Raw genomic sequence first — 25,990 nt, 5'->3', positions numbered from 1 at the left:
CAACTGTGAGTTTTGTACTAATAGTATTGAAAATGTATCACAATTAAACAGCTGACATTTGCACCAAACACGGAGGACAGTGAACCTGCACATTTCAAAGTTGTTTTGGTATTGGTAGCTTTTACAGTTTTGTCGCTACATGTTCAGCTACATGTGCCAGAAAGAAAATAATAATATGTCGGTTTTCTAAAGTTGTTCAGCGTCACATCTGACTAATAAATGTTCCATCCTCTTTCTCGACTCTCGAAGTGTCATACAACACATGTCAACATGATGGCGCTATAATAAAGGAAATTAGAAGCAAACTTGTTTTACTGTAGCAAACAGTCTTTAGTTGATAAAGTATCTTTGAATGGTCGCTCTCCGTTTGGATTACTCAAGAGTCATGAGAAGAAAGAGTCATGAGAAGAAGCTCAGGTATGAAGGCGAAACTTGAATGATTTGTACAAGTTCAGATATCTCCCTTTACTGCTTTTCAAGCACATTTTGACGTGAAAATCAACGAGAAGTGAAGATCAACGTGTGCCAATGCGCAATCGCTGCGCAAGGTTGACGCCCATGAATGCATCAAAGATGGCGTCTCAGCGTCGGCAAATGATGCAAAGCGTAAGACAAAAACGAGTTCTCCCTCTTGTAGACGTGCTTATTGTTAAAAATAACTCCAGTCATATTTTGTTGTTTGAAAAATGTAATCTAGCTTTCCAAAGGACAATTGAAACAACTACTTCACGGGCCCTGTGCCGCAAACAGCAACATCCGCCGCTAGCCTAGCGTGGCTAAAAACATTGCTAGCTTAGTCAGCTAGCTAACTAAGTTTGTGTTCTTCACTTGGTAATTTATATGTATTTATCTAGTTAGTATTTAAGGGGAGATTTTTGTTAGCCACGGGTCAGTTGAGTTTTATCCAAATAATTGGTTCTATCTACAGTAGCTAGCCAATGGTAGTGAAGAACGGGATATTTTCTGAAAACACCAACTTAATATTACACTTTGAGCCTAAGTTTCAATGTGAATATTGTAGTTTCTTTGGTCGTCAAAGCCTAACTGAAGCAGAAGTCTGAGGAGACAATTAAGCAAGAGACAATTTCAATGGTTGTCAGAACTCTGAACACTAAAACCATAGAATTAGGCTACATAAGTACGATCGCTATGACTAACACAATAGCTAATGTCATTCTTCAAACTCCACCCTGGTAGCATCAGAGCTGGACAGATGACCTGCCTCTGTGTCAGATGTGTGGGGTGGGAACAGCCCCCAACTGTACCTACGGACCCGATGGAAAGGACACCCAGAGCCACCCCAACGAGGACGGACACTTCAGGTTCAGGTAACTAAGACACCTGTGCCTGATTCACACTTTAAGGCCAAACTCAGCTGTCCTGGTTACATATCCACTATAGGTCCTTCCACTATAGGTCCTATATGGTCCTTACCATGCTGGAAAGGACCATATAACAAAACATATTCAAGGCAGCATAGTTTGGTTTGGCAGTCTGAAAATGCTACTGGAGCCATATATATGTCCCTGTATACCAGCATTGCCCAAACAAGGGGTGCTGACTGATTTTGGAAATAGGGTTGTTAGATAACACCCCTCAATTGCTTGGTTCATAGAGCAGGGTTTAACCTCAGTTAGCCACTAGATGCGGTTGTCAGATTACACAGACCCTCAAAGAATTAGATTAAATCCAAGTTTGATAAACGCCCATATCTATTGGGTGAGATTCCACAGTGTGCCATTACAGCAGCCAAATGTGTGACCTGTTGCCACAAGAAAAGGGCAACCAGTGAAGAACAAACAAAAATAAAAATACAACCTACACTGCTCAAAAAAATAAAGGGATCACTAAAATAACTGAATGAAATATTCTTATTAAATACTTTTTTCTTTACATAGTTGAATGTGCTGACAACAAAATCACACAAATTATCAATGGAAATCAAATTTATCAACCCATGGAGGTCTGGATTTGGAGTCACTCAAAATTAAAGTGGAAAAGCACACTACAGGCTGATCCAAATTTGATGTAATGTCCTTAAAACAAGTCAAAATGAGGCTCAGTAGTGTGTGTGGCCTCCACGTGCCTGTATGACCTCCCTACAATGCCTGGGCATGCTCCTGATGAGGTGGTGAATGTTCTCCTGAGGGATCTCCTCCCAGACCTGGACTAAAGCATCCGAGACATGATGTCCCAGATGTGCTCAATTGGATTCAGGCCTGGGGAATGGGCGGCCAGTCCATAACATCAATGCCTTCCTCTTGCAGCAACTGCTGACACACTCCAGCCACATGAGATCTAGCATTGTCTTGCATTAGGAGGAACCCAGGGCCAACCGCACCAGCATATGGTCTCACAAGGGGTCTGAGGATCTCATCTCGGTACCTAATGGCAGTCAGGCTACCTATGGCGAGCACATGGAGGGCTGTGCGGCCCCCCCAAAGAAATGCCACCCCACACCATGACAGACCCACCGCCAATCCGGTCATGCTGGAGGATGTTGCAGGCAGCAGAACGTTCTCCACGGTGTCTCCAGACTGTCACATGTGCTCAGTGTGAACCTGCTTTCATCTGTGAAGAGCACAGGGCGCCAGTGGCGAATTTGCCAATCTTGGTGTTCTCTGGCAAATGCCAAACGTCCTTACGGGGTTGGGCTGTAATCACAACACCACCTGTGGACGTCGGACCCTCATACCACTCTAATGGAGTCTGTTTCTGACCGTTTGAGCAGACACATGCACATTTGTGGTCTACTGGAGGTAATTTTGCAGTGCTCTGGCAGTGCTCCTCCCTGCACAAAGGCAGAGGTAGCGGTCCTGCTGCTGGGTTGTTGCCCTCCTACGGCCTCCTCCACGTCTCCTGATGTACTGGCCTGTCTCCTGCTAGCGCCTCCATGCTCTGGACACTACGCTGACAGACACAGCAAACCTTCTTGCCATAGCTCACATTGATGTGCCATCCTGGATGAGCTGCACTACCTGAGCCACTTGTGTGGGTTGTAGACTCCGTCTCATGCTACCACTAGAGTGAAAGCACCGCCAGCATTCAAAAGTGACCAAAACATCAGCCAGGAAGCATAGGAACTGAGAAGTGGTCTGTGGTCACCACCTGCAGAACCACTCCTTTATTGGGGGTGTCTTGCTAATTGCCTATAATTTCCACCTGTTGTCTATTCCATTTGCACAACAGCATGTGAAATGTATTGTCAATCAGTGTTGCTTCCTAAGTGGACAGTTTGATTTCACAGAAGTGTGATTGACTTGGAGTTACATTGTGTTGTTTAAGTGTTCCCTTTATTTTTTTGAGCAGTGTATATGTATGTATGTGTGTGTTTTTTTTGTGAGTTTAATGTTTAGTGAATTAGATTTTATTTTTACAGGGCATGTAATTTTGTATTGTTTATCTATTTCACTTGCTTTGGCAATGTAAACATATGTTTCCCATGCCAATAAAGCCCTTGAATTGAATTGTAATAAAGAGAGTGGTTTTTATTTTCTTCCTACAATTGTGGCTCTATCTTTTGAGTGCTTTATGACCCCATTACTGAAAGATGAGACACTCAGAAACACGTGTCTGCTGTTTACCTCTACAAGCCTCAGTAGAACAGATTGGACAAGACCACACACTACATCAGATGTGGGGCCTAGTTCCACCCCCAAACACCCACCCACAGCACGTGCTCCAGAAGGTATATCTCACTGGTCATCCCCAAAGCCAACACCTCCTTTGGGCGCCTTTCCTTCCAGTTCTCTGCTGCCAATGACTGGAATGAATTGCAAAAATCGCTGAAGCTGGAGACTTATTTCCCAAACTAACTTTAAACATCAGCTATCTGAGCAGCTAACCGATCGCTGCAGCTGTACATAGCCCATCTGTAAATAGCCCACCCAATCTACCTACCTCATCCCCATATTGTTTTTTATTTACTTTTCTGCTCTTTTGCACACCAGTATTTATTTCTACTTGCACTTCACCATCTGCTCAACTATCACTGCAGTGTTTATTTACTAAATTGTAATTACTTCGCTACTATGGCGTATTTATTTCCTTACCACCTCATGCCATTTGCACACACTCTATATAGACTTCCTTTTTTTCCCTATTGTGTTATTGACTGTACGCTTGTTTATTCCATGTGTAACTCTGTGTTGTTGTTTGTGTCGCACTGCTTTGCTTTATCTTGGCCAGGTCCCAGTTGTAAATGAGAACTTGTTCTCAACTAGCCTACCTGGTGAAAAAAAAAAAAAAAAATCTTGGAAACAATATCGCAATACTGGTATTGTCCCAGCCTTACTTCAAACCATTCTTTCTTCATATTGATATACTGTCAAAAGTACTGTCAGTGTGATTTGTAATAGACTGTCCTGGCCCCAATTTAAAAAATCAACATTGGCCGTTGTTGATTACATCACGTTTTACATGGTGGGGTCGTGGGCCAAAAAAGAGAGAGCCCTGCTGTATTACCCACACCTGTATGTAGCTTCCATACTCACACTTACCAAGGCTGGTGATCTGTGCAGATTACACAGCCAGGAAGACTTCTAGGAATATTGACCAATCAGACATAAAGAGTTGCTTCTGTCCAATCAGAGGTGAGGATGGCTGTTTCCTGTACAGGGTTCGATGGGAGCAGTGTCTATTTTAGTGTCTCAATGGGTGAGTTTGTTGTTGCATGGCCCGGTGCCCCCGTGGGTGGAGAGTTCTCCTTAGTACCAATGGAATGGTCTAAAATAATCCAACTGCCCACAAGGGGGATCCGGGCCAAACAAAACAAACTTGACCAGTGTCTCGCAACAGACCAATCTAACATAAGAGTTGTTCTTGTTTTGACCACTCAGACAGTTGTTTCTTTCTGTCCAATCAGAGGTGAGGAAGGCTGTTTCCTGTATGGAGTGTTTAATGGGTTTGATGGGAGCAGAGTGTCCAGCTTCGTCTCTCAGTGTCTGACAGCAGAACTGCTTCTGGGACAGCTCAAGTCTACACACACTGACTCTGATGTCCGCAGAATTCTCTCACAGGTGTGTGTGTGTGTGAGAGATATCAACTGTTATGTCTTTGAATCAGCGTGTATGCCTGGAATCCTGTCTGCTCTAGGTAGAATGCATTCGCAGAAGCATCATGTAAGAAATGCTATTTGAATGTTTATACCATTGATTCTGTTGTTTTATCCTAAGGCCTTCGACGTTGTAGAGAAGAGTTACTTTGAGACAATCGGTGACGCTCTTGCAGAGAAGGCTACTATTATATCCCAACTACCTGAGGTAAGCATGGCACTCTGTCACTCATAGCGTGTTAAGTTTCCTTCTACTACTTAGATTTCCATGGCAACCACCGTTTTAATTCACATTAGAATGTAGTCATTGGGAATCAATATAGTCTCATTAGCCATTTAATCGACCTTAACTAACATTCTTAAATCTCTTAATCTCCTCTCTCCTATTACCATCTTCTTATTTTTTTGCCTCCCTCTCCCTCCCTCCCCTACATCTCCCTCCCCCCTCCACCAGGGAGTATCGTTCCACCAGCTCTCCCCCCAGAGTCAGAAGCTTTCTGAGAGGCTGAAGGACCTGGAGCAGGAAGTGTCTGGTGGAGCTACCGCTGTTGTGGCTCTGATACACAACAACAAGCTCTACATCGCCAACGTGGGTACGTACTGTTGTTCCACACACACACACAGAGGAAGCTCACATGCAGGAGCACAGCCTTGTTCCACACATACACACACACACAGAGAGGAAGCTCACATGCAGGAGCACAGCCTTTGCAGCCATGTAACACGACCACAGCCATGTAAACATACAAACACAATTACACCTCTTAGGGCTTCTTATGTCCTCACTGACCTTTTACACACACGTTACAATGCCATTTACTTCTCTGAATCAAAACGCCTGTTAGAAATGATATTCAGAACGTCCAACAGGCCTTGTTCCAGCCTTTCTGCCCTGTAAGGCCTCTTGCCCTGTTCTTTTCGCCAACATCTGTCTGTGTGACCCCGAAGGCACAGAGAGGAAAAACATTTAAACATATTATTTGAGAAAAATCTAAAAGCCAGACCACTCTGGTAGGAAATTAGAATTTAGCCGAAAGCCAGAAAGAGATTTCTGAAACGAACACACACATTCCCTGGGGATTTCACCGTGGGTTGATATAACAACCAGACCCATTTTCATAATCATTTCTCATTGGTCCAATAGGCCTTTTACCATCTGTCTGACTATTCAATCCAGACGTGTGTGTGTCAGTCATTGGTTCATAGACAATAAACTCCACTGGTGATTTAAGTTCTCCATAATTGTAAAGGATCTTTAAAGCTACGATCTGGTGTCAACTATTCCAGACTGGCCATTTGGGGTCCTTTTTTCCCCTCCATGGTTAATCGCCTCTCTGCCCGTCTCAAATGGGGATTTGGGGGCCAAATAAAAGACTAAGAAAGAAGGGGGAGGGAGGAATGAAGGGGAAAAGACACTTGGGGTTTGCAAGTGTCGGAATAAAGGCAGAAAATGATTTATTTTGCAGGGGGAGAAAAAACAAAAGGTTGTTCATTGTGGAGAGGAGGAGAAGGAGACTGTTCAGTCTACCTCACCAGCTATGTACAGGTCAGGGTCAAAGTGGAGAGGAGGAGAAGGAGACTGTTCAGTCTACCTCACCAGCTATGTACAGGTCAGGGTCAAAGTGGAGAGGAGGAGAAGGAGACTGTTCAGTCATTACATTACATTACATTTAAGTCATTTAGCAGACGCTCTTATCCAGAGCGACTTACAAATTGGTGCATTCACCTTATGACATCCAGTGGAACAGTCACTTTACAATAGTGCATCTAAATCTTAAAGGGGGGGGGGGGAGAGGGAATACTTATCCTATCCTAGGTATTCCTTAAAGAGGTGGGGTTTCAGGTGTCTCCGGAAGGTGGTGATTGACTCCGCTGTCCTGGCGTCGTGAGGGAGTTTGTTCCACCATTGGGGGGCCAGAGTCTACCTCACCAGCTATGTACAGGTCAGGGTCAAAGTGGAGAGGAGGAGAAGGAGACTGTTCAGTCTACCTCACCAGCTATGTACAGGTCAGGGTCAAAGTGGAGAGGAGGAGAAGGAGACTGTTCAGTCTACCTCACCAGCTATGTACAGGTCAGGGTCAAAGTGGAGAGGAGGAGAAGGAGACTGTTCAGTCTACCTCACCAGCTATGTACAGGTCAGGGTCAAAGTGGAGAGGAGGAGAAGGAGACTCAGTCTACCTCACCAGTTCAGGGTCAAAGTGGAGAGGAGAAGGAGACTGTTCATCTACCTCACCAGCTATGTACAGGTCAGGGTCAAAGTGGAGAGGAGGAGAAGGAGACAATGTTCAGTCTACCTCACCAATTATGTACAGGTCAGGGTCAAAGTGGAGAGGAGGAGAAAGCTATTACCTCACCAGCATGGACAGGTCAGGGTATTCAGTTTAGCTATGTACAGGTCAGGGTCAAAGTGACTTTCAGTCTACCTCACCAGCTATGTACAGGTCAGGGTCAAAGTGGAGAGGAGGAGAAGGAGACTGTTCAGTCTACCTCACCAGCTATGTACAGGTCAGGGTCAAAGTGGAGAGGTGACCTTGGAAATGAAACGGAACCTTTAAGGGAGAAAAGTGTTTCCAGCTGTGGAGTCACCTGACTCATTCCATACTGTGTGTGTGTGTGTGTGTGTGTGTGTGTTATGTGTATGGTGTGTGTGTGTGTGTGTGTGTGTGTGTGTGTGTGTGTTTGTGTGACAGGTTATTTGATTTATTTGTGGACAGGTTATTTGTGTCCTATGGGCTTGTTATGTTTTATTTCTGCTGAGGTTAGTTGTTGCAATGTTACGGTCAGGAACATTTATTTAAACAATGTCTCCTCTATAATTATGCTACCAAGCTATTACCCACCAGCATGGACAGGTTATTTGATTTATTTATGGACAGGTTATTTGATTTATTTATGGACAGGTTATTTGATTTATTTATGGACAGGCTATTTGATTTATTTATGGACAGGTTATTTGATTTATTTATGGACAGGTTATTTGATTTATTTACGGACAGGTTATTTGATTGTAAATCAACTGGTCTTAAAACCAGAAAGACCAATTAATAGACAAATACAACCATTTAATTAGTTAATTATTCCTTTCTTTTTTTAAATGTAATTTAGCAGATACTCTTATCCAGATTGACTTGCAGCAGCAATTAGGGTTAACTATTTGCACATAATTACAACTTTGGAACTTTTGTGTGTGTGAGCGAGAATTCCAGCGATTTAATGAATGACGTAATCAGCGAGGTCTCCATTACAGTGACTGTTTCAGACTGGTTTCAGTCAGGCATCTGAGTGATGAGGATGTCTGGGTCAGCCTTTTCATTGATGAATGTACCAATCAATCAATAAAATGAAATGCTATTATTATACAATACTAGATTATGTTCTGTTTCTGGTCCCGGTACCAACCAAACTCTCTTACTGTATTTTATTCATATGGGTAGTTGTGTTGTGGTCCAGATACCAACCAGGCCCTGCTGTGTAAGTCCTATAAGAGGAGAAGGTTATCTTACCAACAGGTTGTGTTTGTATTGTGGCCTAATGCTTGTTGTGGTCCAGATACCAACCAGGCCCTGCTGTGTAAGTTCTATAAGAAGAGAAGGATATCTTACCAACAGGTTGTGGTTGGTTTGTCTTTGTATTGTGGCCTAATGGTTGTGTTGTGGTCCAGATACCAACCAGGCCCTGCTGTCGTAAGTCTTATAAGAAGAGAAGGATATCTTACCAACAGGTTGTGGTTGGTTTGTCTTTGTATTGTGGCCTAATGGTTGTGTTGTGGTCCAGATACCAACCAGGCCCTGCTGTGTAAGATATCTTAACAACAGCTTGTGTTTGTATTGTGGCCTAATGGTTGTTGTGGTCCAGAACCAGGTGTAAGTCCTATAAGAGGAGAAGGATATCTTAACAACAGCTTGTGTTTGTACCTAATGCTTGTTGTTGTCCAGGTACCAACCGGGCCCTGCTGTGTAAGTCCTATAAGAAGAGAAGGATATCTTACCAACAGGTTGTGATTGGTTTGTCTTTGTATTGGGCTAATGGTTTTGTTGTGTTCCAGGTACCAACCGGGCCCTGCTGTGTAAGTCAACCAGCGACGGTCAGAACCAGGTGATCCAGATTGGACACCTCACACCACAGAGAACGAGGACAGCTCCAGAGACTGGCTGGGCTGGGTGAGTCACACACACACACACACACACACACACACACACACACACACACACACACACACACACACACACACACACACACACACACACAGTCTGTGCATGGGTTCACTTCACGCTGTTACAGCCTGGTAGCTACGGGTGAAGTTGAGCCTTGCGCTTCAACGCTCTTAGTTGTTGTGGAACTTGACCCACTGGGCTGTTTACTTTGTGCACCTACGTCATACTGCTGAGTCTGCCTTTAAAATGGAATGGGATCAATTAATTGGAAAACGCACACCCTGGTTGAAGGTGACCTCTTCTCCTTCCCCCTCCCCTCTCTTCTCCTTCCCCCTTCCTCTCTTACTTTCATCACCGCTCCCCTCTACTCCCCTTCCCCTCCCCTCCTCTTCTCCTCCCCTCCACCTCCTCCCCCTCCTCCCACCCTGTCTTTCATCACCGTCACATCCTCTACTCCCCTTCACCTCTCCTCCTGTCTCCTCTTCTCCACCTCCTCCCCTCCTCCCACCCTGTCTTTCCCCCTGTCACATCCTCTACTCCCCCCCTTCCTCCTGTCTCCTCTTCTCCACCTCATCCCCTCCTCCCACCCTGTCTTTCCCCCTGTCACATCCTCTACTCCCCTTCACCTCTCCTCTTCTCCACCTCCTCCCCTCCTCCCACCCTGTCTTTCCCCCTGTCACATCCTCTACTCCCCTTCACCTCTCCTCCTGTCTCCTCTTCTCCACCTCATCCCCTCCTCTCCTCCCACCTTGTCTTTCCCCCTGTCGCATCCTCTACTCCCCTTCACCTCTCCTCCTGTCTCCTCTTCTCCACCTCCTCCCCTCCTCCCACCCTGTCTTTCCCCCTGTCACATCCTCTACTCCACTTCACCTCTCCTCCTGTCTCCTCTTCTCCACCTCCTCCCCTCCTCCCACCCTGTCTTTCCCCCTGTCGCATCCTCTACACCTCTTCATCCCTCCTCCTGTCTCCTCTTCTCCACCTCCTCCCCTCCTCCCACCCTGTCTTTGTCGCATCCTCTACTCCCCTTCACCTCTCCACCTGTCTCCTCTTCTCCACCTCCTCCCACCCTGTCTTTCCCCCTGTCGCATCCTCTACTCCCCTTCACCTCTCCTCCTGTCTCCTCTTCTCCACCTCCTCCCCTCCTTCCCTCCTCCCACCCTGTCTTTCCCCCTGTCGCATCCTCTACTCCCCTTCACCTCTCCTCCTGTCTCCTCTTCTCCCCCTCCTCCCCTCCTCCCACCCTGTCTTTCCCCCTGTCGCATCCTCTACTCCCCTTCACCTCTCCTCCTGTCTCCTCTTCTCCCCCCTCCTCCCACCCTGTCTTTCCCCCTGTCGCATCCTCTACTCCCCTTCACCTCTCCTCCTGTCTCCTCTTCTCCCCCTCCTCCCCTCCTCCCACCCTGTCTTTCCCCCTGTCGCATCCTCTACTCCCCTTCACCTCTCCACCTGTCTCCTCTTCTCCACCTCATCCCACTTTTACCCCTCATCCTCTCCTCCATCCCCCAGGTCTTGATGTGTCTGGTCTTCGTCAGGCGGCTCTGATAGCTGGTCAGAGCAGCACCAGGAGGATTGGAGACTACAGGGTTAAATATAACTACACAGATATAGATCTGTTGAGGTAGGGGTGCACACACACACACTAGCGCATGTACATCCATTTATACACACACACCCACTAGCGCATGTACATCCATTTATACACACACACCCACACACAGGCTCAGAAGTCCAATTTCCTGCTGTCCTCTGTAGCCGAGCCAAACGGATGAATATAAGGCTGGATCTTTGAATAGGATTCAACTTATCCACTGAAAAATGCACTTAATTGAGTTTCCAATTGGATTTCTTCAGTGCTACATAGCGGCAGGTAGACTGAGTACAAGACATTTCAAGTGGAAAAACGCTCCACTTTTGTATTTGTATTCATTAAGGATCCCCATCAGTTCCTGCCAAGGCAGCAGCTACTCTTCTGGGGTCCAGCAACATTAAGGCAGTTATATATATAGTTACAGTGGGGAGAACAAGTATTTGATACACTGCCGATTTTGCAGGTTTTCCTACTTACAAAGCATGTGGAGGTCTGCAATTTTTATCATAGGTACACTTCAACTGGGAGAGACGGAATCTAAAACAAAAAATCAGAAAATCACATTGTATGATTTTTAAGTAATTAATTTGCATTTTATTGCATGACATAAGTATTGATCACCTACCAACCAGTAAGAATTCCAACTCTCACAAACCTGTTAGTTTTTCTTTAAGAAGCCCTCCTGTTCTCCACTCATTACCTGTATTAACTGCACCTGTTTGAACTCGTTACCTGTATAAAAGACACCTGTCCACACACTCAATCAAACAGACTGCAACCTCTCCACAATGGCCAAGACCAGAGAGCTGTGTAAGGACATCAGGGATAAAATTGTAGACCTGCACAAGGCTGGAATGGGCTACAGGACAATAGGCAAGCAGCTTGGTGAGAAGGCAACAACTGTTGGCGCAATTATTAGAAAATGGAAGAAGTTCAAGATGACGGTCAATCACCCTCGGTCTGGGGCTCCATGCAAGATCTCACCTTGTGGGGCATCAATGATCATGAGGAAGGTGAGGGATCAGCCCAGAACTACACGGCAGGACCTGGTCAATGACCTGAAGAGAGCTGAGACCACAGTCTCAAAGAAAACCATTAGTAACACACTACGCCGTCATGGATTAAAATCCTGCAGCGCACGCAAGGTCCCCCTGCTCAAGCCAGCGCATGTCCAGGCCCATCTGAAGTTTGCCAATGACCATCTGGATGATCCAGAGGAGGAATGGGAGAAGGGCATGTGGTCTGATGAGACAAAAATAGAGCTTTTTGGTCTAAACTCCACTTGCTGTGTTTGGAGGAAGAAGAAGGATGAGTACAACCCCAAGAACACCATCCCAACCATGAAGCATGGAGGTGGAAACATCAATCTTTGGGGATGCTTTTCTGCAAAGGGGACAGGACGACTGCACCGTATTGAGGGGAAGATGGATGGGGCCATATATCGCGAGTTCTTGGCCAACAACCTCCTTTCCTCAGTAAGAGCATTGAATGGGTCGTGGCTGGGTCTTCCAGCATGACAACGACCCGAAACACACAGCCAGGGCAACTAAGGAGTGGCTCCGTAAGAAGCATCTCAAGGTCCTGGAGTGGCCTAGCCAGTGTCCAGACCTGAACCCAATAGAAAATCTTTGGAGGGAGCTGAAAGTCCATATTGCCCAGCGACAGCCCCGACACCTGAAGGATCTGGAGAAGGTCTGTATGGAGGAGTGGGCCAAAATCCCTGCTGCAGTGTGTGCAAACCCGGTCAAGAACGGCAGGAAACGTATATTCTCTGGAATTGCAAACAAAGGTTTCTGTACCAAATATTAAGTTCTGCTTTTCTGATGTATCAAATACTTATGTCCTGCAATAAAATGCAAATTAATTACTTAAAAATCATACAATGTGATTTACTGGATTTTTGTTTTAGATTCCATCTCTCACAGTTGAAGTGTACCTATGATAAAAAATGACAGACCTCTACATGCTTTGTAAGTAGGAAACACTGCCGATTTCGCAGGTTATCAAATACTTCTCCCCACTGTATATAGTTTAAAATATTACATGACATTACATTTCATAACATGTTTCACGGCACATTGAGTGTTTTCCCTCAGGCCGCTACTCTACTATCACATCTCTACAGTACAACATCCTGTGTACGTGTGTGTCGTATCATGTGTATGTGTGTCTGTGCCTGTGTGTCTCTTCACAGTCCCAGCTGTTCCATAAGGTGTATTTTCATCTGTTTTTCTGCTTGCATCAGTAACCTGATGTGGAATAGAGTTCCATGTACTCATGACTCTATGTAGTACTGTGTGCCTTCCATAGTCTGTTATTGAGGATTGTGAAGAGACCTCTGGTGACTTGTCTTGTGGGGTATGCTGGGTATCTGAGCGGTGTCCTAGTAGTTTATACAGACACCTCGGTACGTTCAGCACGTCAACACCTCTTACAAAAACAAGTGATGAAGTCAGACTCTCCATGAGAGATTGACATGCATATCATTAATGTTAGCTCTACGTGTACTATTAAGGGCCAGCCGTGCTGCCCTGTTCTGAGACAATTGTCATTTTCCTAGGTCCCTCTTTGTGGCACCTGACAACACTACTGAACAGTAGTCAGGTGCGACAAAACTAGAGTCTGTAGGACCTGCCTTGTTGATAGTGTTGTTAAGGCAGAGCATCGCTTTATTATGGACAGACTTCTCCCCATCTTAGCTACTGTTGTATCAACATGTTTTGACCATGACAGTTTACAACCCAGTGTTACTCCAAGCAATTTAGTCACCTCAACTTTCCACATCATTTATTACATGATTTAGTTGAGGTTTATTGTTTAGTGAATCATTTGTCCCACATACAATGCTTTTAGTTTTTAAAATATTTAGGACTGACTTATTCCCTGCCACCCATTTTGAAACTAACAGCAGCTCTTCATGAAGTGTTGCAGTGATTTCACTCTCTGTAGTAGCTGACGTCAATAGTGTTGAGTCATTCAGAATCCCTGACTCTACCTGGATCGTGTTGTTGAGGCTTCCATTAAAGAACACCCTCTGTGATCTGTTAGACAGGTAGACAGGGGGTATGAAGCCATAACAGATATGTTTTTCCATCAGCAGAATATGATCGATAATGTCAAAAGCCACAAGTCTAACAAAACAGCTACCACAATCTTTTTAACAATTTCTCTCAGCCATTCATCAGTGATTTGTGTAAGTGCCATGCTTGTTGAATGTCTCCCCCTGTAAGCATGCTGAAAGTCTGTTGTCAGTTTGTTCACAGTAAAATAGCATTGTATCTGGTCAAACACCATTTTTTTCCAGAAGTTTACTAAGGTTGGTAACCGGCTGTTTGATGGGCTATTTGAGCCAGTAAAGGGGGCTTTATTATTCTTGGGTAGCAGAATAGCTTCCCTCCAGGCCCGAGGGCCACACACTCTCTAGTAGGCTTAGATTGAAGATGTGGCAAATAGCAGTGGCAATATCATCCACTATTATCCTCAGTAATTTTCCATCCAAGTTGTCAGACACCGGTGTTTTGTCATCGTTGATGGACAACAATCATTTTTTCACCTTTTCCACACTCACTTTACGGAATTCAAAATTACAAATCTTGTTTTTCATAATTTGATCAGTTGTTATACTTGGATGTGTAATGTCAGCATTTGTTACTGGCATATCATGCCTAAATTTGCTAATCTTGCCATTGAAAAAAATCTATATCAGTGGCAATAACAGTGGGTTTTGTGTTGAATGAGCCATCTGATTCAATTTTTGCCCAAAATGTCACTTAAGGTGCTTCAAAGCTTTTTACTATCGTTCATTATGTAATTGATCTTTGTTTCATAGTATAGTTTCTTTTTATTCAGTTTAGTCACATGATTTCTCTATTTGCAGGACGTTTGCCAATCGGTTGTGCAGCCAGACTTATTTGCCATTCCTTTTGTCTCATCCAACTCAACCATCCTTTTTTAAATTCCTCATCAGTCCACAGGGATTTACCAGTTTACACAGTCATTTTCTTAATGGGTGCTGCTTCTTAGCAACTGGAATAAGACATTTCCTAAATGTGTCAAGTGCAGCGTCTGGTTGCTCCTCATTACACACCACAGACCAACAAATATTCTTTACAGCATCAACATTGGAATTGTTGCTAATCTTATTGTATGACCTCTTATACACTATATTAGGTCCAGCCTTTGGAACTTTGGTTTTCCTAGATATGGCTACTATTGTGATCACTACATCCAATGGATTTGGATACTGCCTTAAAGCACATTTCTGCAGCATTAGTAAAGATGTGATCAGTACATGTTGGTGATTGAATTCCTGTGCTGTTTGTAACTACCCTGGTAGGTTGACTGATAACCTGAACCAGGTTGCAGGCGCTAGTTACAGTGTGAAGCTTTCTCTTGAGTGAGCAGTGTGATCAAAGCCTGTCAAAATATACCTCTCTGTTTATCTCAAACATTAACAAGCATTTCAAACTTATCCAGATACTGACTGTTAGCAATAAGTGGTCTATAGCAGCTTCCCACCAGAATGGGCTTTAGGTGAGGCAGATAAACCTGTAGCCATATTACTTCAACAGTATTTAACATGAGATCCTCTCTAAGTTTTACAGGAATGTGGTTCTGATTATAAACAGCAACACCTCCACCTTTGGCATTTCTGTATTTTCTGTAGATGTTATAACCATGTGTTGCTGCCACTATAGCATCAAAGGTATTATCTAAGTGAGATTCAGAAATTGACCGAATATGAATGTCACCTGTTGCTAGCAAATTATTGATTTGTGGGCTATTTTTAGCACTTTTCTGGGATGCTTGATTGTTTTCATTGCTTAGCAGAAGTCGACATGCTCATGTTCTGTATGTTAGTGCAGGGTGAGCTGCACACAGTGGACTTCCTACTAGGGCACATCGCCTCAGTGCGAACACTATAACTCATAGGCACATGATTACTACATACAATAGCTGTAGGGTCCACTTTAGATTGTTTCCAACCTACAATACAATGTTTTGCTGCACTTCCTCTTATCGCTTACCTCTATCTCATCCCTCTCTTTAATCCTTTCTTTCTCTTCTCTTTCACTCGCTCTCACTCTCCTTTCGATCTGTCCATCTTCTTCATTTTCCTCCATGCCCCGCCCACGACCATCAGCGCCGCCAAGAACAAGCCAATCATAGCAGAGCCGGAGATCCAGGCCAGCCAATCGTTAGAGGGTGTGACAGGCTTCCTGTTGCTGATGTCAGAGGGGCTCATCAAAGCCCTGGAGTCCGCCCACGGACCTGAACAGGCCAATCAGGTGGGTGCATTCACTTATCCAATGAACCTCTTAACCAATACATTCACAACAAGCTTCTTTGATAAATATCTTGTTCCAAGGAGGACGGTGCTGGTCTTTCCCAATCGTCATAGTTCACCACCACCTCTTACTCTCCTCTTCCCAACTCCAACATCATCTACCCCTGTCTACCTCTCCTCCTCCCTCCCTCCTTCCCTCTCTCTCCCTACTGATTTCAGTTGATTTCCCCATGAGATGAAACGTTGCATCGTTTTCCCCTCTCCTCCCCCCTCCCTCCTTCCCTCTCTCTCCTCCTCCCTCCCTCCTTCCCTCTCTCTCCCTACTGATTTCAGTTGATTTCACCATGAGATGAAACGTTGCATTGTTTTCCCCTCTCCTCCCCCTCCTCTAGGAGATGGTAGCGATGGTAGCAGCAGAACTAGCCCAACAGGGAAGCCTGGAGGCCGTGTCCCAGTCGGTGGTGGAGAGGGTCAAGCGGCTACACCACGATGTCTACGCCAGCGGACGCCAGAGAGCGTCCCACTGCTCCCGTCACGAAGACATGACGCTGCTGATACGCACACTCAACTACACGCTGGCCGACGGCGCACTCACACCCACACAGGGTAGGTGGGGGAGACGCACCCACACAGGGTAGGTGGGGAGAGACGCGCCCACACAGGGTAGGTGGGGAGAGACGCGCCCACACAGGGTAGGTGGGGGAGAGACCAGCCCACACAGGGTAGGTGGGGGAGAGACGCCCACACAGGGTAGGTGGGGGAGACGCACCCACACAGGGTAGGTGGGGGAGACGCACCCACACAGGGTAGGTGGGGGAGACGCACCCACACAGTGTGTGTATATATATATATATATATGGTAGGTGGGGGAGACGCACCCACACAGGGTAGATGGGGGAGAGACCAGCCCACACAGGGTAGGTGGGGGAGAGACCAGCCCACACAGGGTAGGTGGGGGAGAGACACGCCCACACAGGGTAGGTGGGGGAGAGACCAGCCCACAGAGAGCAGAAACACTCCCAGGGTAAGATGGATTGTATTTATTTCACCTTTATTTATTTCACCTTTATTTAACCAGGCTAATCAATTAAGAACAAATGGTTATTTACAATGACGGCCTGGCAAGAGGCAAAAGGCCTCCTGTGGGGACGGGGGATCAAAACTCTGAACAATGTAAGACTGAACACAGACCGAAGACACTGGCAACAGCCAACTGTGTGTCCAGGCTTGTGTGGTGTAAAACAACAGGCTGCCTTACATAAGGCAATGTAAACTAGTGACATGGGGTGACAACTAGAAACAGCTACATGTCTCAACAACCTCTATTTAACCTTTGAACTCCTCCAGACACCAGGTTCTGGTGTTTTAGGTTGGCCCGGGTGGAATTCAAGATCAGGGGCTGAGTAATGACAGGGACTATTAGCATAAAACACGATTGAGATCGGAGCTTGTATGTGTTCTCATGTCATGCTAGAAGAGAGGTTATATAATATGTCAGTTTTCCTTAAATGGCCTTCTGAATAGGAATGGACCAGGGTTTGAGGCTGCGTGTTGCTACTGATGTCCACCTGACAGCACTGTAGACTAGAGGTCGACCAATTTATGATTTTTCAACGCCGATACCGATTATTGGAGGACCAACAAAAAAAAGCAGATACCGATTAATGGAGGACCCCCCCCCCTCCCCCCAAAAGCAGATACCGATTATTGGAGGACCCCCCCCAAAAAAAAAAGCAGATACCGATTAATGGAGGACCCCCCCCCCAAAAAGCAAATACCGATTATTGGAGGACCCCCCCCCAAAAAAAAAAGCAAATACCGATTATTGGAGGACCCCCAAAAAAAAGCAAATACCGATTATTGGAGGACCCAAAAAAAAAGCAGATACCGATTATTGGAGGGCCAAAACAACAAGCAGATACCGATTATTGGAGGGCCAAAACAACAAGCAGATACCGATTATTGGAGGGCCAAAAAAACAAGCAGATACCGATTATTGGAGGGCCAAAAAACCAAGCAGATACCGATTATTGGAGGGCCAAAAAAACCAAGCAGGTACCGATTATTGGAAAAAAACAAGCAGATACCGATTATTGGAGGGCCAAAAAACCAAGCAGGTACCGATTATTGGAGGGCCAAAAAAACAAGCAGGTACCGATTATTGGAGGGCCAAAAAAACAAGCAGATACCGATTATTGGAGGGCCCAAAAAAGCGGATACCGATTAATGGAGGACCAAAAAAAGCAGATACCGGTTAATGGAGGGCCAAAAAAAGCAGATACCGGTTATTGGAGGGCCAAAAAAAGCAGATACCGATTAATCTGACGATTTTTAAAAAATTGTTTGTTTATTTGTAATAATGACAATTAAAACAATAGTGAATGAACACTTGTTTTAACTTAATATAATACATCAATAAAAATCCATTTAGCCTCAAGTAAATAATGAAACATGTTCAATTTGGTTTAAATAATGCAAGAACAAAGTGTTGGAGAAGAAAGATAATAGTGCAATATGTGCTGTGTAAGAAAGCTAACGTTTCAGTTCCTTGCTCAGAACATGAGAACATATGAAAGCTGGTGGTTCCTTTTAACATGAGACTTCAATATTCCAAGTTAAAAGATTTTAGGTTGTAGTTAATATAGTATTTATAGGAACATTTCTCTCTATACCATTTGTATTCCATATACCTTTGACTATTGGATGTTCTTATAGGCACTTTAGTATTGCCAGTGTAACAGTATAGCTTCCGTCCCTCTCCTCGCTCTTACCTGGGCTCGAACGAGGAACACATCGACAACAGCCACCCTCGAAGCAGCGTTACCCATCGCTCCACAAAAGCCGTGGCCCTTGCAGATTAAGGGGGACAACTACTCTTAAGTTTCAGAGCGAGTGACGTTTAAAACACTATTAGCGCTCACCCCGCTAACTAGCTAGCCATTTCACATCGGTTACACCAGCCTAATCTCAGGAGTTCATAGGCTTGAAGTCATAAACAAATTAATGCTTGAAGCACCGTGAAGAGCTGCTGGCAAAACGCACAAAGTGCTGTTTGAATGAATGCTTTCGAGCCTGCTGCTGCCTACCATCACTCAGTCAGACTGCTCTATCAAATATCAAATAATATACTTAATTATAACATAACACACAGAAATACGAGCCTTTGGTCATTAATATGGTCGAATCCGGAAACTATCATCTTGAAAACAAAACGTTAATTATTATCGCATATACACTGACTGACTCGCGTGCAATGAACGCAAGAGAAGTGACACAATTTCACCTGGTTAATATCGCCTGCTAACCTGGATTTCTTTTAGCTAAATATTCTTTTAGCTAAAAAGATATACTTCTGTGTATTGATTTTAAGAAAGGCATGGATGTTTATGGTTAGGTTCACGTTGGAGCAACGACAGTCCTTTTTCCGGGAATACGCACCGCATCGTTTATATACAACACAGGACACGCTGGATAAACTAGTAATATCATCAACCATGTGTAGTTAACCAGTGATTATGTGAAGATTGATTGTTTTTTATAAGATAAGTTTAATATTAGCGAGCAACTTATATATCTCTATATCTATGTATCTATATATATATATTTAAAATATAAAATTTAAAAATCGGCCAAATCGGTGTCCAAAACTACCGATTTCCGATTGTTTTGACAACTTGAAATCGTCCCTAAATAATCGGCCATTCCGATTAATCGGTTGACCTCTACTTTTAGAGATCACCATGGTGAGTTAGACGTCTCTGCCTGATAGAGGCAATAGCCTTCCGTGTAGAGATTGAACCTGGCCAATGAGTCTGAGTTATACCTCAGTTCATATTCTATAAAATGATTCTCATACATTCAAACAGTTTCCAGATGCATTACTGATCATCTGCAGATACCAAATGAACAGGAAAGCTTGAATTCTTCATCTAATTCAGCTAACACTTTTACTTGTGTTTTACTAGGTTTCTAGGTGGTCGTATCTACCCAGTGTCAGTGCTGCCCCAGCAGCACTATATTACTACTATAATACTAGATGAACTCTGTCTCTCCTCTAGGTGGTCGTATCTACCCAGTGTCAGTGCCCTACTCTAACTGCCCCAGCAGCACTATATTACTACTATAATACTAGATGAACTCTGTCTCTCTGTCTCTCCTCTAGGTGGTCGTATCTACCCAGTGTCAGTGCCCTACTCTAACTGCCCCAGCAGCACTATATTACTACTATAATACTAGATGAACTCTGTCTCTCCTCTAGGTGGTCGTATCTACCCAGTGTCAGTGCCCTACTCTAACTGCCCCAGCAGCACTATATTACTACTATAATACTAGATGAACTCTGTCTCTCTGTCTCTCCTCTAGGTGGTCGTATCTACCCAGTGTCGGTGCCCTACTCTAACTGCCCCAGCAGCACTATATTACTACTATAATACTAGATGAACTCTGTCTCTCCTCTAGGTGGTCGTATCTACCCAGTGTCAGTGCCCTACTCTAACTGCCCCAGCAGCACTATATTACTACTATAATACTAGATGAACTCTGTCTCTCTGTCTCTCCTCTAGGTGGTCGTATCTACCCAGTGTCGGTGCCCTACTCTAACTGCCCCAGCAGCACTATATTACTACTATAATACTAGATGAACAGTGCCCTACTCTAACTGCCCCAGCAGCACTATATTACTACTATAATACTAGATGAACTCTGTCTCTCCTCTATATCTACCCAGTGTCAGTGCCCTACTCTAACTGCCCCAGCAGCACTATATTACTACTATAATACTAGATGAACTCTGTCTCTCTGTCTCTCCTCTAGGTGGTCGTATCTACCCAGTGTCGGTGCCCTACTCTAACTGCCCCAGCAGCACTATATTACTACTATAATACTAGATGAACTCTGTCTCTCTGTCTCTCCTCTAGGTGGTCGTATCTACCCAGTGTCAGTGCCCTACTCTAACTGCCCCAGCAGCACTATATTACTACTATAATACTAGATGAACTCTGTCTCTCTGTCTCTCCTCTAGGTGGTCGTATCTACCCAGTGTCAGTGCCCTACTCTAACTGCCCCAGCAGCACTATATTACTACTATAATACTAGATGAACTCTGTCTCTCCTCTAGGTGGTCGTATCTACCCAGTGTCGGTGCCCTACTCTAACTGCCCCAGCAGCACTATATTACTACTATAATACTAGATGAACTCTGTCTCTCTGTTGTCTCTCCTCTAGTGTCGGTGGTGGTCGTATCTACCCAGTGTCAGTGCCCTACTCTAACTGCCCCAGCAGCACTATATTACTACTATAATACTAGATGAACTCTGTCTCTCCTCTAGGTGGTCGTATCTACCCAGTGTCGGTGCCCTACTCTAACTGCCCCAGCAGCACTATATTACTACTATAATACTAGATGAACTCTGTCTCTCTGTTGTCTCTCCTCTAGGTGGTCGTATCTACCCAGTGTCGGTGCCCTACTCTAACTGCCCCAGCAGCACTATATTACTACTATAATACTAGATGAACTCTGTCTCTCCTCTAGGTGGTCGTATCTACCCAGTGTCGGTGCCCTACTCTAACTGCCCCAGCAGCACTATATTACTACTATAATACTAGATGAACTCTGTCTCTCTGTCTCTCCTCTAGGTGGTCGTATCTACCCAGTGTCGGTGCCCTACTCCAACTGCCCCAGCAGCACCAGTAAGACCAGCGTCACCCTCTCCCTGGTCATGCCCTCTCAGGGGGGTACCCTCACCAACGGGACCAACACAGCCTCTACTCTGGAGGAGGGCACACCCACACACACACCTGGGTAATATATATAATATATGCCATGTATCCATAGCAACTCACCCAAAGCGCGCACACACCGAGCCAATAACACACACACTCACCAACGGGACTAAGACGCTTTCTTTCCCTGGAAGTGGATACAAATGCAGGCATGCTGACACACACTAGAGATGGGTGATATGGCCAACACATCATATCACAATATTTGTGTGATGTTTGTGAATAGAAGCCTGTGTTTTATGAGTAGTGCATGAGCGTGACAACAGATGGAATGAAAGTGATTTGAATGGGCTCCGTTCTGATGGTTGTATGCACACTAGGACACGACTGACAGGGAGGTGGTCCAATATGGAGCACTGTCTCAGAATATACACTGCTCAAAAAAATAAAGGGAACAGTAAAATAACACATCCTCGATCTGAATGAAAGAAATATTCATATTAAATACATTTTTCTTTACATAGTTGAAATCAAATTTATCAACCCATGGAGGTCTGGATTTGGAGTCACACTCATAATTAAAGTGGAAAACCACACTACAGGCTGATCCAACTTTGATGTAATGTCCTTAAAACAAGTCAAAATGAGACTCAGTAGTGTGTGTGGCCTCCACGTGCCTGTATGACCTCCCTACAATGTCTGGGCATGCTCCTGATGAGGTGGTGGATGGTCTCCTGAGGGATCTCCTCCCAGACCTGGACTAAAGCCAACTCCTGGACAGTCTGTGGTGCAACGTGGCGTTGGTGGATGGAGCGAGACATGATGTCCCAGATGTGCTCAATTGGATTCAGGCCTGGGGAACGGGCGGGCCAGTCCATAGCATCAATGCCTTCCTCTTGCAGGAACTGCTGACACACTCCAGCCACATGAGGTCTAGTATTGTCTTGCATTAGGAGGAACCCAGGGCCAACCGCACCAGCATATGGTCTCACAAGGGGTCTGAGGATCTCATCTCATCTCGGTACCTAATGGCAGTCAGGCTACCTCTGGCGAGCACATGGAGGGCTGTGCGGCCCCCCAAAGAAATGCCACCCCACACCATGACTGACCCACCACCAAACCGGACATGCTGGAGGATGTTGCAGGCAGCAGAACGTTCTCCACGGCGTATCCAGACTGTCACGTCTGTCACATGTGCTCAGTGTGAACCTGCTTTCATCTGTGAAGAGCACAGGGCGCCAGTGGCGAATTTGCCAATCTTGGTGTTCTCTGGCAAATGCCAAACATCCTGCACGGTGTTGGGTTGTAAGCACAACCCCCACTTGTGGACGTCGGGCCCTCATACCACTCTAATGGAGTCTGTTTCTGACCGTTTGAGCAGACACATGCACATTTGTGGCCTGCTGGAGTTCATTTTGCAGGGCTCTGGCAGTGCTCCTCCTTGCACAAAGGCGGAGGTAGTGGTCCTGCTGCTGGGTTGTTGGCCTCCTCCACGTCTCCTGATGTACTGGCCTGTCTCCTGGTAGCGCCTCCATGCTCTGGACACTACGCTGACAGACACAGCAAACCTTCTTGCCACATCTCATATTGATGTGCCATCCTGGATGAGCTGCACTACCTGAGCCACTTGTGTGGGTTGTAGACTCAGTCTCATGCTACCACTAGAGTGAAAGCACTGCCAGCATTCAAAAGTGACCAAAACATCAGCCAGGAAGCATAGGAACTGAGAAGTGGTCTGTGGTCACCACCTGCAGAACCACCTTTATTGGGGGTGTCTTGCTAATTGCCTATAATTTCCACCTGTTGTCTATTCCATTTGCACAACAGCATGTGAAATTTATTGTCAATCAGTGTTGCTTCCTAAGTGGACAGTTTGATTTCACAGAAGTGAGATTGACTTGGAGTTACATTGTGTTGTTTAAGTGTTCCCTTTATTTTTTGGAGCCGTGTAGTTAGTGTATTGTTAAAATTCATACCGATATGTGGATCCATTCCATTATACTGTATACTCGATATATCACCCAGCCCAAGACATACACACATCCACCAAGCTAAACGCACACTTCCACCCTGGCTGGATTTGGACGCCTTCTGCAGGATGGATGATGTTGTGTTCTTGGCCGTACCCCAACAAGTGTAGACGATGGTTTCATAGCCAGTTCGTTTTAGATTTTCATTTGGGTTTGTTAGGGTCATTTCAGATAAACCGTAGTGTAATTGTTGGCCCGGGCTAAGACCACACGTTGGCTTCTTGTTACTGTGTTGTTCTAAGAGGCATGTGCATGGCCCCTGTTCTGAGTCATTGATTGGTTCATTCCTCCTACTCTTCTTTACTTTGCTGTCTTCTTTCCTTCATTCCTTATTTATTTTCCTTCTCTGAATCTCCTCCTTCTGTCTTATTTTCCCCCTTTCTTTTGCTCTTCTTCCCCTCCCTCCCTCCATCCATCCATCCATCTCTTTCTCCTCACTTCCTTCGTCACCTCTAGCATGCTCCTTCTACCCAGCGCCATCCGCCGTTCCTCCCTTGACATCCTCCAGTCCATAAATGAGCTCTGTCTCTCCCCTCTTCCCTCTCTTCCCCCTCTCCCCCCTCGCCCACCCGCCCCCTCCCACCCCGCAGCCAGAGTCCCACCACCACGCTCCATTCCACCAATAACCAGACCACCCAGAGCTCCAGCTCGTCTTCAGGAGACGGAGGCAGCCTCTTCAGGTAGGTAGCTCGGTGGGTTAGAGAAGGAAAAATCCCAGGCGGGATTGTTTCTATTCTGTTTCTAGGAAGATTATGTTCACTAAAATATCCACTGTATGGGACTCTCTCCAGACAGCGTGGCAGCCAGGTGGTGCAGCCAGACGAGACCGGACGGGTCCCTCCCTATGTTGACTTCACCCAGTTCTACCGGCTGTGGGGGTCGGACCACGGAGACTTCCTGGGGACACAGGGGGCCTCAGCTGGGCTGGGGCCTCAGTGATGGAGGGGGACAAGATTTGGGGTGAAGAGAGTGATAACTGCTCTTGAAGGAGGGAGGTATAGGAATGTATTGGAGGGGTTGTGTGATGGATTTTGGTGGTGTTGTGGAGATTTGGAGCTGATAAGGCATCCTTAGGCAGAAACGGATTTCTATTTTTTTACTTTATCACGACTATTCCTTTTCCTACAGCTGATACCGTGTTTATTACACACCTAAAGGTAATGTTATTGATGGGTCAGGTCAGGTGGACGACAGGTATGCTGGAAGGAAAGCTGATCTAGCATCAGTTTTTGCTTTAGATAGCAATGAATACGATTATATGGACAGGGGTGACCTGATCCTAGGTCATTGCTCTTACTCTGAAATGCTTGATACGGCCCCAGATCAACCTGAATGGACTGAATTCACTCCCAACACAGTCAGTGACTGTTTGTTGGCTGGCGTTTAACTCCTGTTACCTGCTCTTTGTCTGTCTGTGAACAAGGGAAGGAGGAGAGGGGGATGAATGATGTGGGGTTATCAGTCTGTCTGTGAACAAGGGAAGGAGGAGAGGGGGATGAATGATGTGGGGTTATCAGTCTGTCTGTGAACAAGGGAAGGAGGAGAGGGGGATGAATGATGTGGGGTTATCAGTCTGTCTGTGAACAAGGGAAGGAGGAGAGGGGGATGAATGATGTGGGGTTATCAGTCTGTCTGTGAACAAGGGAAGGAGGAGAGGGGAGTGAATGATGTGGGGTTATCAGTCTGTCTGTAAACAAGGGAAGGAGGAGAGGGGTTGAATGATGTGGGGTTATCAGTCTGTCTGTGAACAAGGGAAGGAGGAGAGGGGTTGAATGATGTGGGGGTTATCAGTGCAGGTGACACTATGTAATGGGCTGACAAGTGAAGGGACTCATCTCAGCTGTCTCTTGTTACTGTAGCTTTCTGTTGATCTCTTTCCACCCCACTCCCTCCTACTCTACCTGCCTCTTCACTCTCTCTCTTTCCACCCCACTCCCTCCTACTCTACCTGCCTCTTCACTCTCTCTCTTTCCACCCCACTCCCTCCTACTCTACCTGCCTCTTCACTCTCTCTCTTTCCACCCCACTCCCTCCTACTCTCCCTGCCTCTTCTTCTCTCTCTTTCCACCCCACTCCCTCCTACTCTACCTGCCTCTTCTCTCTCTTTCCACCCACTCCCTCCTACTCTACCTGCCTCTTCACTCTCTCTCTCCACCC

The 25,990-nt window shown here is 45.6% G+C and overlaps 1 protein-coding gene across 1 annotated transcript; it reads left to right on the top strand.

Moving 5' to 3' along the window:
• The first annotated feature begins 350 nt into the window (after positions 1 to 350).
• LOC124003947 (TGF-beta-activated kinase 1 and MAP3K7-binding protein 1-like) lies at positions 351 to 25,357 on the top strand. The gene is given in 14 exon segments (XM_046312609.1): positions 351 to 606; positions 1,198 to 1,328; positions 4,865 to 5,018; positions 5,175 to 5,261; positions 5,508 to 5,646; positions 9,099 to 9,158; positions 9,161 to 9,187; positions 9,190 to 9,213; positions 10,714 to 10,825; positions 15,939 to 16,083; positions 16,475 to 16,688; positions 21,717 to 21,882; positions 24,424 to 24,513; positions 24,625 to 25,357. Coding segments are annotated over 14 exon segments (1,575 nt in total). The 5' UTR covers positions 351 to 528; the 3' UTR covers positions 24,773 to 25,357.
• The last annotated feature ends 633 nt before the right edge of the window (positions 25,358 to 25,990 follow it).

This window comes from Oncorhynchus gorbuscha, linkage group LG18 (assembly GCF_021184085.1).
Source record: "Oncorhynchus gorbuscha isolate QuinsamMale2020 ecotype Even-year linkage group LG18, OgorEven_v1.0, whole genome shotgun sequence".
NCBI classification, from domain to species: Eukaryota; Metazoa; Chordata; class Actinopteri; order Salmoniformes; family Salmonidae; genus Oncorhynchus; species Oncorhynchus gorbuscha.
The sequence above is the reverse complement of the archived record's forward strand: the minus strand, read 5'-3'. Positions and strand labels throughout refer to the sequence as shown.